Source organism: Athene noctua, chromosome 2 (assembly GCF_965140245.1).
Source record: "Athene noctua chromosome 2, bAthNoc1.hap1.1, whole genome shotgun sequence".
In the NCBI taxonomy this organism is placed as follows: Eukaryota; Metazoa; Chordata; class Aves; order Strigiformes; family Strigidae; genus Athene; species Athene noctua.
In genome coordinates, this window is record NC_134038.1 from 109176158 (window position 1) to 109189451 (window position 13294).

Sequence of the window (13294 nt, forward strand, 5' to 3'; positions counted from 1 at the left end):
TAAAGAGACTGTCACATTGGTGACCTATATTTGAAATACCAGAGCAAAACTAACTAGGAGCCATGAGAAGTCAGATACAAGACAGTACTTAGGTTTATGATCAAAGAGTAGATGTGAGAAACATTTAGCGTCCACTGTTGCACAAAGACTGTTCTGCTAATCTCCATTTTGAGATGAAGCGTACTGAGGTTTTATAACATGTGTAGCTGGCTCTACTGTGTGACATGATGGTAGGAGAGCATGAGATTTGCCAGTATCTGTATGTGCGCCCAGTTGCAGATCAGCAGAATATAGCTAAGAGAAAACATTTCCTTTTTATGCATAATTAAGCTCTTCCTTATATTACCACCTTTAATTGCTTACACTTTTTACCAAACAGGAATCCCAACTGTTGTAATTTTTTGTGTGTGATGGCACCATTATATCTACTGGTGTTTAGGGACTGAACAGAAAACTCAAGCTAGTGTTTCCAGTGAAAGCCCCCAACATCATGACTTATGAGATTTGTGTTTTATGGGGTTTTAGGTGTTTGTTTGGAGTTTTTTTAATAGGCTTTAGTATCATCTACATATTAATTTGGAGAAAAGGGATAGAGAATGCCAGTGGTGGATACTAAACATTTATTATTTTTATTAAGGTATGGCCTAGAATACTTAATCCCATTGGGCTAGCTGTCTCATGTAGAAGCATTCAAAAAGAGGTGTTGTATGCCCTGAAGTGTATCTCTGGTGGTAGGTAGGGTCCTGGGTGAATACAGATCTGAATGTTCTAAGTCAGATACGCTCTGCAGAGAATTTGCTAAATTTTATTACAAGTGTCATCTTTATTACAAAAGGTAAGATATATGTTCTCTCCAAGATCATCACAGTCAAGAGGTTTTTGGTAATCAACATCTTACTATGGGAAAAAAGTCACCCTTGTGTCTCTTTTACTTCAGTCAGGTCAAAATTACTGCATATAGTATTTGAGTGGGAGTTGGTTTACCCTTTTTCAGTGAGGACATTCTGTTTTTCAATTCTGAGGGCTGGTGTGATTTACCGTGGATAGTGAAACACAAGGGAAGTTGCAGGAAGAATACCCTTTTAAGCTAATAAAACCAAGTGGTGACATTTTTTAACCTGATGTCCCTCAAAATGTCCTGGGCAGGAAGAGATGAGAGGTATGAATGGAACAACCACTCTCCTTCAAATGAGAAACAACAAGGAATGTAGCATAATCCGTTCCCTTTCACTGGTGATTGCAGACAGAGCCTCAGAAGTCCCATAGCACAGTTTAGCAGCATAGTATTCATGCTTGACTTAATGAGTGAGGATTCATCATACTACACCCTGTGGTGAAAATTATCTTCATCATGCAGCTGTCATGAGCGCTTTCCCATTTCTTGCATGTTCCTTGGTCCACACATGAAGCTGCTCATACACAGCCCGGTGCCTCAGCCAAGACTCACATGAGCAACCCCAATGAGATGGGCAGGAGTGTCTTATGTGAGTAGGACTGGACTGAGTGTGCCTCTGCCGTTCCTGCCATCTACTCCTTGCTAATGCTTTTGCTTATCTTGGTCACTTTACTCCCCAGGTACACTTTCACTGGAATTTACACTTTTGAGTCACTGATAAAAATATTAGCAAGAGGATTTTGCATGACAGAATTCACCTTCCTTCGAGATCCATGGAACTGGCTGGATTTCAGTGTTATAGTTATGGCGTAAGTAGCACTCCTTTATATATTTCAAGACAGTGATATGCAATAGAACTTTTAAAAGAATTGTCTGGTTGTTCTCTGTTTTCACTCAGATTGTACTAAAAATGAGAAAATGCTGAGGTGAATTAGGATGAAGTTTTTTTCCTGAGTGGTTTCAGAGGGAGAAGTCAGAGGAATTCTTGATTCTGTTCTCTCAATTCACCAGACTATTTGGAAAATTATTTACTCTCTCTGTGCTCTACAGAGAGAGCTGTTTGTAAAATATCTGTAATAATACTTGCCTCTCTAATGTGGTTGGGGAAGCTTCAGACCCCTGAATAGAAAGTGTTATAAGTGACTGAACACCTGTGTATTTACATCCCTATTTATACTCAGTTCAACCGTAACACCACCAAAGCTGTTTTCACACTCTTCACTTCACAAACCCTCTTCACTCTGAAAGTAATTACTATTTTACTACCCAAGATAATTAATTTAAATACCTCTGAAACTTGTTATATATCTTGGAAATAGAAATTTGGCCCCCAACATGATATTCCGCTTCGGCTGTATACTTCTACCTGGATTATTAGAGTTCGCTCAGGACATGTGGGGTTCTGGTGCTTTGAAGTAGCTGATGGATTTGTGGCATCTAGACAGCTAAAAATACACGGGAGTAAGGGAGCAGTCAGCCAACACTTGCAGTGGACACAGGGTCAGCCCAAGTTCTGGCCTGTCAGATGTCTGACACTGTCAGCATCTCCATCTAAGTCAGAAATCCATATTTTCTTCATAGTCAAAGAAGAGAGAAAAGTACATGAAGAGCACATGTCGTCTTGAAGTGGAAGCTAGTAGAGATGCCCTGAAAGGCCCCATGTACTAATTGTAGAAGGGTTTCGTCAGAGCTCCCTTATTTTCTTCTTAATGATACTTATATTCTGTTCTGGTTTTAGTTTAGTTCTCACTGCCATCTTTAAACCTCATAATTCACAGCATTAAGTGAGATGCAAGCCTCTTAGCACTGACGTTTGAGCTGAACTCCTGGGCTCATGACAGTTGAATGGAACCAAAACTGGGAAAAAATATTCAACCATATTTAAGTCAAACACCAGTGAAGACCACTGAAGTTGACAGCACAACTCTGGTAGGGATCAGGACCAATAATCAAGGAGTGACTGGATGATGCTCTTAGTCACATGGTCTAGTTTTAAGTAGCCCTATGAGGAGCAGGGAGCTGAACTTGATGATCCTTATGGGTCCCTTCAAACTTTAGATATTCTCTGATTCTTTGCTTCTATGATCCTTAGCAGCATTTAGCAGAACAGCGTGAAGATGTATAAAACCTATGTGGACTTCATTGGGAAGACTCCCATTTACTTTAGTAGAATTTGGATCAAAGCTAACCCTGAGCCAGATCCTGGTATTTGTTACTGCATTCCTATGGATTTGGCTGAACTGACATCTGGCCATCACGATAAGCTTTTAAAAAAAATGCAACGTAGATAGGAAGGAGTTTTTGGAGGTCAGCACTCATCAGGTATTTTTCTCAGCTAAACTCTTCCTCAAGCAGCTCTAAGTGCAGTTCTCCTGCAACATTTAGAAGCAGGACAGAACAACACAAAGCCTGCTCTCCTGTCCATCAGACAGGTGGTAGAAACAGGGTATGATAGCTCATCTGTTTGTGAGTTAGGATGTAAGTTTATTTGCAGGTCTATGAATTCAGTACAACATGGAGAGTTTCTGTGCATGGGTTCCCTCTAATCTACAAGGAAGGAGGTTTTTGACACTGAGGCAAAAAGGAGCAGAGAAAAGGACAAGAGGAGCCACATCTTGCAGCCTGGGCATTGTATCTGTTCCATCTCATCTTCTCAACTCAGGCAGAGGTTTGTGCATCAACTTCTGCAGAACTCCTCTGGCAGCATCTCATTTACTGTCACTGAAATTCAAGTCTGAACAGCCAGTGTGGGCCAAGGTCTGGATATCTCTTACACGCTTCCACATCATCTCTGGGTGTTTGCGGCTTAGGGAGCTGGAAAGATGTGAAGGTTTGCACAGACCTTGAGGTGGACAGTTGCCTAGAGGTGAATTCACTCCCTGCTGGTAGAAACCAGCATTTGGTGCCCAGAGATTGTGGGCTTACTCGTCTTTTTTCTTTTCTGATTCTAGACTTGAATGGCTACTCAGTGCTCCAGTCCAAGGATTCATGAAAACTTTCTTAAGGCTTATTTAATGAGAGGCCTGGGTATCTGTGCTTTCTTTCCTAGCTACATTTCAATTTTCTTTCCAAATGATATTTCATCTCTTAGTTAAAAAATCCTAAAACAGGGAAGGCCTGCAACTGCAAAAAATCAAGCTCCTCAACATCAAATTATAGCAATGGCTGTGCTTTTCAAAACTGGCATTCATTCCAATTGTTTCTTACTTTAAAGCATATTATACTGACACTTTTAGAATAGAAAAAAATATAATTGAAATTCCAGAATAGAAACAAAATAAAAAAGTGTTTCCCTGAGCCCATAGGCAGCAGTGAGAGTGTTAAAACTAACTGTAATATGATCTTCATATGTAAAATCAAACCTTCCCAAGTATGCCAGCAGCATATAGTACAGAGTGTTGGATAATGGACTGTATTCTGATATGATTTATTCTTCATGTAAATCCAATTTGCAAGTAAATTAAAGTGAGGTTGATCACACAGGTAACTCTGGTAGTGTCTTTGCTTGTAGCTAGTGTGATGTTAGAGGTGTTTCTGTATCTGGAAACAAAGACGGCATGAGGGTTCAGAATTGGAGAGCCTGATAAGGGGCCATGAGACTTAGATGGACCAAGGGTTTTGAGCTAACAGAAAATCTGATTCTTTCAGTTATGGGTGTTATAGTGGAAAGACGATCACTTGCTTTAGAGTTATACAAAATAAGTTCTTACCTCCTCTATTGGGCAGAAACAGCACAGATATGGTCAAAGAGAGTAGTTTTAAATAGCACACTAGAGAGTAAGATGTGCCCCCGGTCCCCAGGGCTTTTGTCCCACCCTGTGCTAGGAGACACAGCCATGGCTTGTGACCCTCTGTGGGGCCATGAATGGGTTCAGGGAAAATTATGAAACTTCCCCTGTTTAAATCGCTCTTTCCCAGCGAAGAAAGTATTTTCCAGGACAGGCAAGGGAGAGGCAGCTGTAACTCTGGATTAGAAACTGCCCTGTCAAAAGCTTTAAGATAATAAACAATTCCCTGACTAACAGGAAAATTCAGAATGGGAATTCTAAGTGTTTCTCACTTCCTGATATGGAGGAAATGGTCTGCTGTAATTTTGTCCAATAAATAGCTGAAATAAATCTTAATCATCTATTGTGAACAAGCAGCAGTAGTATTTGCTTCATATGTTTGTTCATATATTAATAATGTGTCTTTAAAAATCCCTGGGCAGCAAAATCATATTCCCATGTTATTGCTTCTCCCCAAATTATTTTTTTTTCCACCCTTGCATGCTGCAGAAGAGTTTGGGAGAGAAGCATTGGGTAAACCTGGGGAGGAAACAGGTAAATCTTTGACCAGAATCCCCTATGAGATTATGAAGAGGAGAAGCAATATTGCTTTTCCAGGCTATAATCTGGATTAGTAGATATGGAGAGGATACTTTGTCCTCCCCAGAGACCATTGCACAAAGCCCAGTTAAGCAAACTTTGTAAAATAACCAGGTGAGGTTTTTTCCTTAATGTGTAAAAATAAATGCCTCGAAGAAGTAGAATACATAAATGAAATTTCATAGAAATTTATTAGGGAAATTAAAGGGTCTGAGAGCTCTTTTGTTCAGGAGATACAGTGGTGACTATGCTTTTACTCTATACTGATTTGGAGGAAACAATTTTGTACAACATTGATAAAACCAAACTCATTCCATAATTGACTCTCCTAGGAGCATTTAGCTCAGATATGGCATGGGGCTCCATGATGACCAAAATAGGCATGACAGTGAAGGACTGGGATTGGTATTTTAATCATAAATAGTTTTTAGTAGGATTGCAATTATATTCATTCAAAATCCGTCTTCCTGCAACCAAAGGAAATGGATTTGATGTACAAAACAAAATTTTAAACATCTCTTGAAACCAGCATCTGCTTTACCACAGAGTACAGCATCTTAGAATAACCCAGTAGAAACATTTGCACTGATATTTTCCGTTGTTGTCCTATATGTAGTTTGCAGAAGCTATTATGTGAATATTACTTGTGTATTTGAAGCTTTTATTTTTAAAGAGCAGCAAAATAACTCTTAAAGTTTCCTATAATGTAAAGAATTTTTTTTTAAAAAAAAACTACATGATGGTAAAATCTTTGAAGTATTTATTGCTGAACAGCACAATAACAAAGTTCACCAGTAGTTTTAAAGAATTGATGCCTATTAGATAAGTTTAATAGTTCAAGAAACATTTGAAATAATGTGTAGTATGAAAAACCCAGGACAAATGGCATCAAAGAACAGCCTGAAAAGTGGATGCGCCTTTCATTTGGCTGTGTTCACTCCCGCTATGTATGAATGCATTCTTCATTCAGACAAGTCTCATACTCTATTGTATAATTCCAAATAACTGTGACTTAATTCTACAGGTATGTAGGAGAATTTGTGAATGTAGGCAGTGTTTCACCTCTTCGGACTTTCAGGGTATTGAGAGCTTTAAAAACTATTTCAGTAATCCCAGGTAAGAAGCCCTGATCCTTACGTTTTGGCTCTCAGCTACAAGTGATTCTTTCTCTGTCTCTCTTTGTCCCTTTGACTGTTGTTTTTTTGCTGGTGTTTTGTCATTGTCTGTGTGTGACTTTCCCTTGTTACAGATACATAACTGAATTTGTGGACCTGGGCAATGTTTCAGCCTTACGAACATTCAGAGTACTGCGGGCGCTGAAAACAATCTCAGTCATTTCAGGTGAAAATCAGGTTAAACACTCCGGCTGCAGTTAAAGCCTACATGCCATTTCCAGTAGTAAACACAGTAATTACAAATGACTTAACCATAGATACTGATCAGGAAATGGAGAAATGTAGGGAATGTGACCTGTCAATAGAATACATTTTTGATATGTTTTTCCAATACTGTTTTTGTGGGCAGAAGGAATTAGAGTGCCTTCAAAATTACAGACCTCACTAAGACAAGTGCTGCTGTAAGAACAGTGGTATGCAGTGGCTCGTGAATCACATATGTAAAGTACTCATCCATGAACTGTATGAAAATGGCAATGAAACTCTTTTAAAGTCTTTGAATATTGATTTTTAAAAATGGAAGGTTAATGACCTCAAAATGCATATTTGTGTTAAGAGTGCATCGATAGAGGAATCTAAGTCTGTGCTATGAGCTGAGGTTTCAAGACTGCAGGCATAGATAGTCTGATTTGTCACGGTGTTTATCCATTTGCATGTGATAGAAACATTGTTTAAATTTTGGATCCTGAAGAGATCAGAAAATGTTTCATCATGGATTTCGGTAGGTTCAGCATTTTATCAACTCACATTTTCAAGGATATGATTTCCGCCCCTCCCCCTCAAAAATCAGTGTTTTACTGATCTGATAGTGAAAGAAGATCTTCTTTCATTGCTTTTTATCTAATCTATCGCTATTTTTAAAAATAATATATATTTAATATTAAGTAATTTATGCAGAGATGAGTCCACTGAGGACTAACCATATGACAATACTTTCTTGCCAAACATTATCTATGGACAGGTCTCATTCAGCCTCAGTGTTTAACATCTACAACCTGCATGACAAGGTAGAGAAGATAGCAAAACCCATGCATGGTATATCCTACTGGTGACAATCCTGAACAGATGTTGGCAATTGCATGTCAAAAATACTCAAAACATTGAGACAACTGCTCAGATTCTCACACACAGATCTTTAAGGCTAGAAAGGCTTTTCCATCCATTATATTATGCACATCTAGACTATAATATGAATCTAAATAAAGTTTGTGGTGTAAACTTATAAGGATGTGTATTACAGCTAATCACCAGCACTCACATGGAGTATAAAATAGAAATGGGAATTCTGGAACTGAGGTGTTAAGAAATCATACATATGTATCTAGGGCTTGCTCCCTCATTCCAACATTAAAGTAATTAAAATCGGTGAAATTAGTAAAAGAGAAAGGTAGTTTTCATTGAAAGTGTACATCAAAATATAGCTTTTAAAGAATGCTTTAAGATGATCATTCATTATGTCTGGTATTCCTCAAAATGAGTTCCTATCTTATTTTTTGTCTTTAAGTTTAAAATGAATAATCAATTAGGAGAGAGGATTTTTTTAAGTTTTCTCTAATTGGATTTCCATTAAGAAAGGATTTTTTTTCTTGGAAATAGAAAGTTGAGCACAGTTTTACAGATCATGTGGGATAATAGACGCTAATCAGATATAAAACCATTTTCCTAGCTTCTTTTGCTAGCAATTTGAAGACTTAACTTGGAAGGACAGCCATCTATCTCCAGGGGACAGCTTTTGCTTTCCATCTTGTCTTAAGCTTGAACCTTCTCAGAGCAGAGCCTGTCAGTTTTGCTGATTTTATATATATATAGCAATTTTCTGCTGCCCTATATCAGAGCTGGAGCTAAAGCCTTTTTTTTTGCATCAAATGATAAATTTTGACTGTATTTTAGTGGGGAAAAAAGGAGTATTGAGGTCCACTTTATTTAAAAATGCACCAAAGCCCTTCATTGACATTAAACCCTGAGTTGCTCCATTTGTTGGTTTAAAAAAACACAAACAAACAAACAAACAAAAAAAAACCAAAAAGAATTAGTATTATTTATTAGAGCAATACATAATAACTCACATTCTCTTTTTTCTTTCTGACTATTTGATTAGTTTTTTGATAAGTGCATTTTTAGGTACTAGTAACTAAATTATTTGCTGACATAACTGCACAGAGATATGCTAATGAAATATCTGGCCTTAGATTTTATTGTCAAGATTACCTGTGCCCTGAATATGTTTAAATTACAGTTGTGGAGAGCTACAAATTGCCATGGAACATCTAGCTGCCTGTAAAACACAGCTAGGGTTTCTTTCTAATGTTAGCAGATAATTTCAGAGGAGTCAGTTCATTTTTCAGTTAGACACATATATTTTAAAAGAAATATTGGGTATGATGCTGTGGTTTATTTGGAGATCAGTCTGAATTTTTAATTATAACATAGGCTTATGCTGAGATGAAATATTTTTCCACAATAGACTTAAAAATGAAAAAGTGATAAACAACTAATACTTTCCATGAGATTTTTGGGTTCAACAGCTAAAGGGAGAAGAAGAAGGTTATTTTTGCTTCCTCTTTCACATCTTAGGTGAAGAACGCTGAGATGTAGTCTCCTTTGCAAATATCTAAGCTTTTCCTCAATAAAATTGATCACACTTTTCCATCAGGTAGTTATATTTGCACAAACATGCTTGGACTCAGCATGCTCACTGAAATTGCTTACCGAAAGTAACGGGCCAAGTCCTCCGTGGTGTAAGGCTTCTGTCCAGCAAAGCACTTAGAGGCTGGTTTTCAAAGGCATTCTGCCTCGCTTGAAATCAATGAGTTTCACTATTGACTCCAGAAGGAGTCGGTAAAGCTAACAATTAGTGCTTTTAAAAATCTCACCTACCTTTAATGCCTGACTCTAAGTGCACAAGCAGGCACAGGAACATTTAGGGGACATGGACTCACAGGACTCAAAAAGATCTCCTAAACTCTCAAAGCTCATTCCCCTCACCTAAGACTTCATTTAGTATAGTTCAGATCTGGCATATTTATTACCTGACTTGCTCTAATAGTCCTGCAAAGGTGGAGGTCTCATGATCTTCCTGAGAAGTCTGTTCCAGCACCTCATTGTTTTCACCATTGGAAGATTTTCCTTGGGAGGACGGGCTCAGATCCAGATTCAGCAACACAGATATTACCATCTACAAGCAAGTCATCTGCTTCCCCCTGGAGATCTAGGGTTCAATTTGGTTGCCATCGTGCCTGTATCTCCTGCTTCCCAGGGCCATGGATCGCCTGTAGGTCCTGTCTCTGAATCCTGACCCCCTTCTAGCCTCACTCTCTCTTGGTGCATTATCAGCTCTATATTTTGTACCCTACAGCCACTGTGTAGGATGTCAGGTCAATGCCTCGGCCTCTGTGGCAGCCCTTAACATGTCAGAGGACCTTCACGGATACCCTCAACCTTCCCTTTTTCTGCATTAAACACACTCATTTCTTTCTGTTTTCCAGTTGCCCTGGTATCAAGAGAAAGCAAGCTTTGTACAGTAGCTGGAGATATGTTTATCTAGACTCATTAACAGAAAAAGGTTTTTAATTTTTTTGTGTATCGCTTATGTTCAGGTGCTTAAAATAGGTAACATTTTCTCTATGAGAGCATAAAACTTTTAAGTGTCAGTGATTTTATTTATTAATTAGTGTCTTGCACATTGCCATGACAACTGGATTTGTTCGTTTTCAGTCTAGACAGGAACCATGGTCAGCAGCAGAACAACCCACTAAAGTCACTCATTTGTCTCCCATTATCTGTGTATCCAAGATCCAGTGTGCTCAACAGGAACACTTCCCATGACAACAGAGGGTCTCAAATCATAGCTTATCTGTATGGAAGTCACCAATGTTTTTGATAAGTACTAATTGAGTTAATATAAGGCCCTGAGGTACACCCTCCTATGCCTTCCCATCAAAAGTCTGCAAAATGAAGCAGGCCATCATCATCACCAGAATATTGTAAAGTGCCTATATCCAGAGAAGGTCCACGGCTCTTTCTGGAACAAACTTGTACATCACAGACATCTCACATAAAATGACAGGATACTGGCTAAAGGTGACCTCATAGAAAATTGGGCCAAGGCACTTTGGGGCCTGATCCAGCTCTCATTTAAGTTAGTGTGAGTCTAAAAGCTATAAATAGTTCTGTGAATATTATCTAGTACTTTACTGATAGCCAGAACAGAACTCGGAGCATAAGAATTAAGACTGTGCGGAGGAGACTGATCCTTGTTCACTGCTTCAGTCTCACTGAAGTCCTCTTACAGAGAGATGTCATCTCTCTGGTGTGTAAATCATTTAACTCAAGAAGTAACTATCCCAGAAGTGAGAAATATATTGACATTTGTGTTTTCCCTGGAGACTGGCCTGACAGTCACGTTTCCATGCAGAGATGGTCTACAGGAATACTGACAACCATTCAAGTTTGCCAACATGTTATTAAACTCTTTGCTGTCCCATGTTCCAGTGGCTAATGACAAAATATGTTCATCGAGAGTGAACTCTCCCCACATGCACATGACTCGTGCAGACTTTTACAAGACGCATGAGTTTCCTCAGGAGAAGGAGTAGGCTAGGTGAGGACAATCCTGGTGCAAGTCACACTCTTTTTTTCTTTTTCTCCCTGTTCTTTTCCAGACTGCATGAAAGTGTCTGATGTTCTGTAGGTGATTGCCAACATCTGGTATGGATGTCACACTGAATTATGCTAATGTTTCTCACATCTCATAAGAGGAATGGACAGTGTTGTAGGATCTTGCCATTTCTCATTGTTTGGTGTTGCTTGCATTTTCCATGGTTTCTGATTTGCATTTGAAAACTGATTATTTGATTAACCTCTGAATGTGGTAATTTCTATCTGCATTAACAGGAATGTTTGGGCCCAATCCTTCTTGCTTTCTGCAGATGTCAGGCTGCCTATACAGCCCTCATTCCACTGATTTTGGATCCCATGGTGTTTTTCATGTCGTGCAACCAGGATTTGGCCCAGAAGTGTGGAAAGAATTCAGTGATTCAGGAAAAACCTGTAGTGATTACTCCATAGGGAGTAATCTATAGACCCATTGTCATTAACGGGTGTAGATGTTACTCAGCATTGGATCTGGTCCTCAGTTTTTTCTGCATGCTGCCTGGTTTGATGTTTGACTTGCAAGAATTAAGTAAATGCCTTTAATGCCCCATAAATAGTATCATCTATTAAGCTATATTGCAGTGCTCTCATTGGCACTATTTCAAAGGAGGATTATTTATCTAGAAGATTTAACAGAGCTCTAAATTTGAATACATCTAGCATTGCTTTTAGAAAACATGGGATTGATTCAGAGAAATGCAGAGCACCTGCAAGAGGTTGTGGGTGTCCTTATTTCCCCTCAGGCTTTCCATTTATAAGGCACAGAAAGTTTAAATGAATGGTAATTTAAACACTTTGCTTAGCAGTGAGTTATGCCAAGCACCTTGATGGATGCTACTTCATTCTCTGGACAGATCTTGTTTTTAAAGGGTGAGAAAAAGCAGTTAGACTGTAAGTATACCACTCTCCAAATGGTTTTCCTGGAAAGTTTTAACAAAGGTCCAGAAGCTAGAGTACAAGTTATTTTTATGGTCTTTAATTACAGCAATTGTCTTACTAAAACATTCTCTTCTTAAACAGTTCAGAAACCTGCATGCTATTAAAACAAAAAAAGAGAGAGAAAGTAAAGCAGAAAGCCCTCCCATAATGAAATTATTTGATACCTGCAAGGAATGAACTTGTAAAACTAACACTATAGGATTACTATTCTATTTAAAGCCCCAGTAAGTAAACTGAGAAAAACATGTTTCATGAAATGACCTTGAAATTAACAATATTGGGGCCTGATTTTGAAAATAGATAGTTTTTATTGGTGATTACAATTTTGTAGGTCTTTTTTCCTAATATTATCACTATTCACATTAGGACTCCTATTGTCCTTGCCCATATAAGTAAGATTAATTAGTGTACTTAGGTGATACAAATATAGGCTCCAAGCTTGTATTTGTATTACAAACAAATAAATGTGCTGCAGGGATTTTACACAGGGTACTCCAGTAAAAGAATTTGTGGTTTGGCTTTTTTCCCTTTCTTAAGACTTGGTTTGCTTTTGGACTTCCCTAGTTTCATCAGCTTCAGTGAAGAAACATAGGTGCATTCAAAGGACAGCCAATTATAAGAATCATCAAAAATATTTCAGAATATTAGATCAAATAATAAAACAAAAAATTTCCCACCTCACTACTTGTTTAAGACTTGGCTGTCTTAAATGTCATATAGTCTTAACAATGGATAAGTGTGAGACCCCAGGAAGTCCTTCAGAATTGGGCTACAACTAAACCTACTTTCACTTTAGGGATAAAGTTCACCCAAGGCAAGATTATCAGAAGATCTATGGTTTTTATTTAGGCATCAAATAGGTAGACAAATCTACAGATGTACTCAAAAGTTCAAAGCTGGCCTTCTTCTAGGTGCTTGAATAGAACTGACCTCATTTGTAAAATCTCTTTCTGGTGAGGAAGTGCAGATAGCATGAAAATCCACCTTTTGCTTAATGTTTGTACTGCAATATTTTTTGCTGTATTTTTGAAAAGAGCAGGGGACTGTCTAACTGCTCCCTCACAAAGCTAGTCACAAACTAGATCTGAAGAGGCAAACAAATAATTTTGTGGAGAAAGGGGGCTATCCACACCTGATGGGTCAGTCCCTTTTTGTAAAATGGACATTTTACAGAAGTTAATATCATTCACAGGTTAATCTAATTACAATCTCCCTATGCAGGAGTGGAATATTTTAGACTGCTGGATACAGGAACTGCTGGACCT

General features: G+C 38.3%; 1 protein-coding gene across 2 annotated transcripts in view; it reads left to right on the forward strand.

Annotated features, from left to right (window-relative positions):
* LOC141957814 (sodium channel protein type 5 subunit alpha-like) overlaps positions 1–13294 on the forward strand; it is a 225414-nt gene that overhangs the window by 51918 nt on the left and 160202 nt on the right. For both annotated transcript variants that reach the window (XM_074899871.1, XM_074899870.1), the window contains exons 5-6: positions 1576–1704; positions 6512–6603. In XM_074899871.1, coding sequence (XP_074755972.1) covers positions 1576–1704; positions 6512–6603 — 221 coding nt within the window. The remainder of the gene's footprint in view (positions 1–1575; positions 1705–6511; positions 6604–13294) is intronic.